Here is a 7155-nt window from a genome sequence, read left to right on the forward strand (position 1 = left end):
TGGATTAAGCTTCTATGGCAGTAGGCGGGTCTTCTTATTTATTTATTTATCTTTAGTTTTCTTTCTGGGCCTGCCTCTGATGATGTCAGTTTTGATCTTATATGACCTTGGGCCGTTTGAGCTTTCCAGGAACCTACTGTCTGTGTCTGACTCCTGCCTTGGGCAGCTCTGTGACCCCTTCGGCTGGGGATCCACTATTTTTGCGGATCGCTCTGCAGTCTCATGCTGGCTCCTTGAGCGCACTCGTGGACCTGCGAGCCCGGGCCCTCGCCCCCTGTACTTCCCCCGACCTCGTGTGCGCCCCTGGCACTGGTCAGTTTAGGGTCTCTATTGTGTACTTTCCCCGTTTTTGGTTTTTTGGAGGCGTGGTCTGCCCACACAAACGGAGACTATGGAAATGGGAAGAAGTCAGCTCTGGGACTCTCTGGTTAATCCCAACGCCAGTCTCACCTGAAAGGTCTCTGGGCTGCTCTGTGATCCCTTCAGCTAGGGATCCACTATGTCTGCGGACCGTATTTGCGAGGCTTCTGGCTCTGGCACCACTTCTGCCTCTTTGCGGGGTTGGCCTGCCTGCGCAAATCGGGACTACGGAATCGGGAGGGAGTCTGCTCCGGGGATCTCAGCTAATCCTCCAGTTCTTTCCCCAACCCCTCCATCTCCAGTCTCTCCTCAAGGGACTCTATGCAGCTATGTGTCCCCTTTGGCCAGGGATCCTCTATTTCTTCCAGCCAGTCTGCACACAGCCCTTAGTCCACACGCCCACAAACTGTGTGTGGAGTACGCAAAAGGCAGGTTAACTGATTCTCTTATGCCTGGGGAAGGTGGTCGTTGCAGAGTGGGAGGTGAGTTATGACCGGGGCTCCGCTGGCCACAGTCTCTGTTCTCTTCGCAAAGTTTTCCTCGCCAATCTTTCCTCAGGCACCAGCCCACTCTCCTGCCGCCTGTACCCAGAGATTTAGGAAGGCGGCTGCCACTGCAAATTTTTGCGTTAGGCCTTTAAATGTCTCTTTGCATCTCCAGCCACCTGTCTCTGGCAGAGAACGCCCCTAAGCTTTTCGGGCTTGCATTTTGTCTGCGTTTTCCTAATTTCAGCTGTTGTAGTCTAGGGGTCCCTGTTTATGGTTCAGACCCCGTTCTTCTCGGGGGGATCTAACTGGCCGTTTCAATGTCCCTCTGGTGCTGGTGCCCATGGGCGCCCAGCCCACCCTCTTGAGCCTCCACCGCACTTCTCACCCGTTGGGATGTGTGACTTGAATCCGCTGTCTGCCCACAACTCCAAGGCTCTTCTCCCTCTATCATTCCAGTGTTTTCCAGGTGATTTCTCCACTATTTACCCGCAATTCCCGTTGGTCTTGGGAGGAGGAGGTCAGCGTGACTCCCATTCACTCCTCCGCCATTTTCTATCTGAGTCTGATGTCATTATTTTTATACTTTTTGCTCATTGTTATATCGGTGGTTAAGAGAAAGGTGTTATAAGCACTTGGCATCAAGTGACTATAGATGATAATTCAATCAATTGTTTTACCTCTGTGCACCCTTAATCATCAGCATCTCATTTACAACTGGTAATTAGATGAATGCCTTTAAGGCAAATGACACGGGAAAACCAAAATGATGATATCTCATCCTTAAGGTTGTTTCTTCAGAACCACTTTTGGTACCAAAAATTGGTTCTGTCTGTGTGTGTTCAGAAAAGATGACGCTGCAAATGTTTCAAGACTAGGACTCTATTATGGGAATTAGGGATCACATGATTGTGGGAGGAGTTGGGGACCGATGGTCTGGAAGGTTCTATCACTAGAGGAGTAATAGTAACTAAAAATTTTGGCTTAAAGCAGTAATGTGTTTGGAGAAACCAAAGATTAGAGGAAAGATTAGAGGAAGCTAACACATCTAGCTGTCAAGACTGGAAAGAGGAAAAGGCGTGTGAACTTCCCATGCCCAAGGTCTCTAAGAATAATGGCTTCTGCTTCACCTCCACCTTCCAAATCTCATGTGGTTTTACACTGGTTTGCCCAGAACCATACAGTGAGGGTGGTACCTACTTGACAACGGGAAATCCAACACATATCTTCTTAGTTATATATTGTTTTATTATTTTCATTGCTTCCATAGTGTTTAACATATTTCCTAGATTCTTAAGAGTTAAGTATAAATTAGTGATTTTATTACTTGCAGATAATGCTAGGATTTTGTTATATTTCATTTACCCAGAAATGGCAAGGGCAACCTAATACAGGTGAAATTAACACAAGTTACACTGACTACTCTGGAATGTCAATGTGTTAGAGTTAAAATAAATATGCATGTCTGTCAAATCCTGAACTGCTGTCATTTAACATAACATGAAATTTTTAAAAAACTTGTTGAGTGATGGATATGCAATTGTAATCATAACCATAATCATAATCTTTTACACCACAACCCTGTCTTTCCCCAATAATCTCAAATACAGAGGCAAATTATTTCATCTTGTTCCTAAAATATGTATTTGTCTCATTTCCAGGTATATCATATCTGTCTACTCAGTATTTTTGCCCGGATGGATGGATTGGTTTTCAAAATAATTGCTATTATTTCTCTACACAAGAAAATAATTGGAATTCAAGCAGACACAACTGCTCTACTCTACATGCTGACCTCACCGTGATTGACACTACAGAAGTAATGGTAAGTAATCGAATACACATTCATTATGAATTCTATGGCATAGGCTTTGAAAATATACTTATTTTATTATGATTTAAAACATTTTTACACATACTTGTTTATATACATGGGATATTGAAGATTTTTATAACATGCCATGGAACATATCTGATGATATTTTTGTTTTGAACAGTGTAAGGCTTACACCAAGTAGTAAACCTGATGGTTATCTTTGTATTTTAAAAAGTATAAATAGAAGAGGTTGAGAATATTTGGAAAAGTTAAAAGCCAATAGTCCACAAAGAGTAAATTGCCTCAGGAATCAGGGCATTCTTTATTCCATCTTCATCCGATGTCTCCGTCTTGCTTTGCTCTCTGTCTCTGAGGCCCCATGGCAGCCTCCATCACAGGCTCACTGTGCAATAGATACGTGATGAAAAGTTTCACCCTAGAAGAGTATGAGCTTCCAGTGAGCAGACACTATGTTCTATTTGAAATTGTATCTTTTGCTGTAGCATAATGGCAGGCACAAATGAAAGCTTAATGGATCTTCGTTAAATAAATACTAATTTACATGGCAAAAATTTTAGGAGTAAAGAGAATGCCCAAGAGCTTTAATAAGAGATTATGAAACGCTGTAGCTCTGAGCTTGGGAAATTTACTTGTCCAAGTCACTTCTGTGGTAAGCATGTGTTACTGCTTTTGTTAATCTCTTTAAAAGGCCCAATATAAGAAATAATGTAACGATTTAAATATATCTGTGAATAATGTACAATGAAGGAGTGCTTAAAATGTGAAGAGTACAGCCATAGCAGTCAACATTGTTAGAATTGTGTGTTATTTCTGTGGTGAACAAAATTTATTTATGTGATTATCCTAAAGATTGGTTCAAATTTAAGTTAGGAAATTAAAGGAAACTAAACTATTTTGGAAGCAAGAAAAGGCATGGAAACCTGAATGATGTGAAAATCTAGGTATGATAAGAGCAACCAGAAAAATCAAATCTGCAGGCTCACTTAAATGGGAAGAGGTCCTGTGGCCAACAGTTTCACTACTGAATTTTGCAAGACTTCTGCAATAAACATTCTGAGAAATCTTTCAATTGTCTTTTACACTTCCTCTTGGGAGAAAAGAGGCTAAATTAGCAGCAAGCTGGGAAAATAACAAGTGTTCATGAAATGTTTAAGGGATCAATAATTAACAAGACAAACTTTTTAAACTCTGTACTTAAAGGAATCATGTTGACAATGACTGAAAAAAGTAGTGAATATCACAGAACTCATGGAACAGAAGTACACAAAAATAATTAATTTTGAGTTTAAAAGAAATCCTCAAATATTTCAGATAAGAATGATTATAAGGTTTGGATAAAGAAAAAGACATCATACAATGTCCTAATGTATTTTGAAGATCATAGAAACCTATTATGTACTACATAATCTAGGCAAAATTTAAGTGGCAAAAAGTGGTAAACCTATCTGTGAAGGAGTGTTAAAAGTAATATATTTTAAAAGGCTCTTTACTTAAAATAGTTTAAAATATATATTTATTTAAATTACAAAATGTCACTCTCAGTTAAATGAGATAAAACTTGTTTCATGAAATATTTTTTGTACTTATTTCTATCTACTTAAAATCATCTTGCATTATTAACAAGGGGTTTCTTGGGCCTCCCTTTGTTGAACAAATAATGGTTAATATTTATCATAGAACAGGCTCTAGAAAATATGGTCAGCAAGACCACACCTACTAAACATTATCCAATTTTATTATCCAATAACATATGTATGTGTGTATCCAGCCAGTTTCCAATACATTTATTCTTTCTTATATATTTTTCTGCATTCAAGGAAGCTCTTTACTAAGTCTAGACTATGAATGTCCTTTTCTCCCTTGCTGCCTGTGTTTGTCATGGTACCTCCTCTCCCAGATCTACCCTTTTGATAAAGCACATCCTATGTGAAAATCTCCCATAAAGACCAGACACTTTTTCCTGTAAACTCAAATTTTAATTTGCATTTATTATATTCATTATATTCTCCTTAAGAATAGGATATTTTCTAACTCTATGTTCACATCATTTTAAATCCAGAGAGAATGTTTTATTAATCTATTCCTTTGTAATCCCATAGCTTAGCTCAATGAATTGAACTCCTAAACAATAAATTCATAAAACATTGCAGAAGATGGTATATTAAAATGCCAGAGGTTACTAAGTGTCACTGTTATTAGGTAGAAATGAACCGCAAGTGTTGTGATGTCATGATTCCCATATATTTACCATAAAATTGAAACATGGAGCAATATAATGTAAAACGTATGGTTTCCCAAGTATTTAGCAGCAGAGGAGACTCAGTGAATTTTAACATACACTATATTTCTATGGTAAAAATGAGCTCTGAAGCAGCAAGAAATTTTAACATTGAATGAATAAGAAGAAGAAAAGGAAAAATATCAGGAGAATTATATTTTCCCTGAATGATGCCTTTAAAAATTGAAATATTTGCAAAAAGTAAAATTTGATAATTCTGAAAGAACTAGTAATATCAGGGGCATGTATATTATGCTTGTGAGCATACGTGTGTGTGCATATGTGATAATTTTGGAAGAGAAGTTGAAGTAAAATACAATGAACTCAATATACTAGTAATTACTAGGAACAGGAAAACCATTACAGTAAATATCTGATGATTACAAAGAGCTTCATGACAAACTCTGACTTTCCATAAGTTTATTATTTAAAAATCCTGGAAGAAATGATATTATACCAAATATTTATCTATTTGGAATCAGAAACTATCTTGAAGAAAATTTATCTCATATTTTTGTTTCACAAAAAAGAAAACAAGGTTTGAGGGTAATATATGTTTTTCAAAATATCATGTGTTTCTCATGTAGCTAGGACTTGAATGCTAGTAAAAAAATAGAAGTAAAATTATGAAATTTATTTTGTTTTGAAAGGATTTTCTAAGAGCACACAAATGCACTTCTGATCGCTGGATTGGGTTGGAGATGAAAGGAAATCAAACAGGAAAATGGGTAAATGGAAGCATATTTAACCAATTGTGAGTGTTTTTTCTTTCTGGGATTATTTAAATTTAGATAGTGCAACCAGAAGAACCTGTGCAGTAGCTACATTTCTATAGAGCCCAAGATTTGAGATAATGTTGAAAAGATGAAATGGGGAGATTGTATCATGTATTGAGTTAGCTCCAAGTCAGCCAGAGCGTTTGGAAATCCAGATACAAGGGGAAGATCTCCTAGTTGGTTATTTGGAAAATAAAGACCTAAGATTCATAAACACAGTCCAAAAAAATTAAATGTTTGTCTTATTCTATTTATCTTCTCCAACTCTATATTTATTTTTCAAGCTTTATGCTACCTGTTTACAGTTCATGGTAAAGGTGTTGTTTATTTTAAGCTGATTTTATTTGCATTGATACACAATTTATCCTGGCCTTTGTATTTCCCATTTTGTACTAAGAAAAATTGGATCTCAATACCTGAGTTCACTGCACACATGATCTTAGTATGACCACCCCAAATGATGAGTGCCAGCCACCTTACCACTTAGTTTATATTAGATTTCTCAACTGACTCAATAGATTAAATAATTATTGGTTGTAGGGAGAGGGCACTTTTTTGTGCATCATAGGATGTTAGCAGCATCTCTGGCTTCTACTCCCTTCATTTGTGACAACAAAAATGTCTCCTGTTATTGCCAAGTGTCCCTTGGGAGGAGCAGGGGGAAGGCAAAATTGCCCTGGGCTTAAAACCATGGGTGTATATGAATTGATAGTTCCACTGATTACATGTAACATTTAATTATCATTTTAACAAATATAAATTTTTGAAGACAGGCTCTTATGGTCCAATGTAGTACAAATATCTTAACTCTGGCAAGAAAATACTTTGTGACAATACACTTTTTTGGGACTCAGATATTTTTAAAAGATGTTATTGGGCAAGGAAGAATTTATAGAACTCCCTAGCACATAGTGTTTAATCTCCTCTATTGCAGATTTGAAGTGAGAGGAAGTGAAAAATGCGCTTACCTCAGTGATGATGGTGTTGCAACAGCTAGATGCTACAATGAAAGAAAATTTATTTGCAGAAAGGAAAAAAGCACTAGGTAAATATTTTTAATGACTGATCTATAACCATGGATAATATAGTTTTATTTATATTTTTAGATTTATTTATTTTTTTAGAAAGAAGGGAAAGGAGGGAGAAAGAGAGGGAGAGAAACATCAATGTGTGAGGGAACCATCGATTGGTTGCCTCTTGCATGCCCTCAACTGGGGACCTGGCCCACACACAACCCAGACATGTGCCCTGACTGTAAATTGAACCAGCAACTTTTTGGTTCACAGGCCAGCACTCAGTCCAGTAAGCCACATTAGCCAGTGCATGGGTAATATAGTTTTGATATCTGTAACCTTTTTCCTTTTCCTACATATAAATTCATTTTTGTTAAAGTAAATTTCTTCAACATTTTTTTACTTT

The 7155-nt window shown here is 37.4% G+C and overlaps 1 protein-coding gene across 1 annotated transcript; it reads left to right on the forward strand.

Annotated features, from left to right (window-relative positions):
• Window positions 1-499: 499 nt before the first annotated feature.
• On the forward strand, window positions 500-6764 carry CLEC2B (C-type lectin domain family 2 member B; the record flags this gene model as incomplete). Its single annotated transcript, XM_054590832.1, has 4 exons — window positions 500-560; window positions 2507-2670; window positions 5611-5714; window positions 6671-6764. Coding segments are annotated over exons 1-4 (423 nt in total), but the record flags the coding sequence as incomplete, so codon positions are not given.
• Between the last annotated feature and the right edge of the window lie 391 nt (window positions 6765-7155).

This window comes from Pteronotus mesoamericanus, unplaced genomic scaffold (genome assembly GCF_021234165.1).
Source record: "Pteronotus mesoamericanus isolate MK-2021 breed Mesoamerican mustached bat unplaced genomic scaffold, CSHL_Meso_final scaffold_21, whole genome shotgun sequence".
NCBI lineage: Eukaryota > Metazoa > Chordata > Mammalia > Chiroptera > Mormoopidae > Pteronotus > Pteronotus mesoamericanus.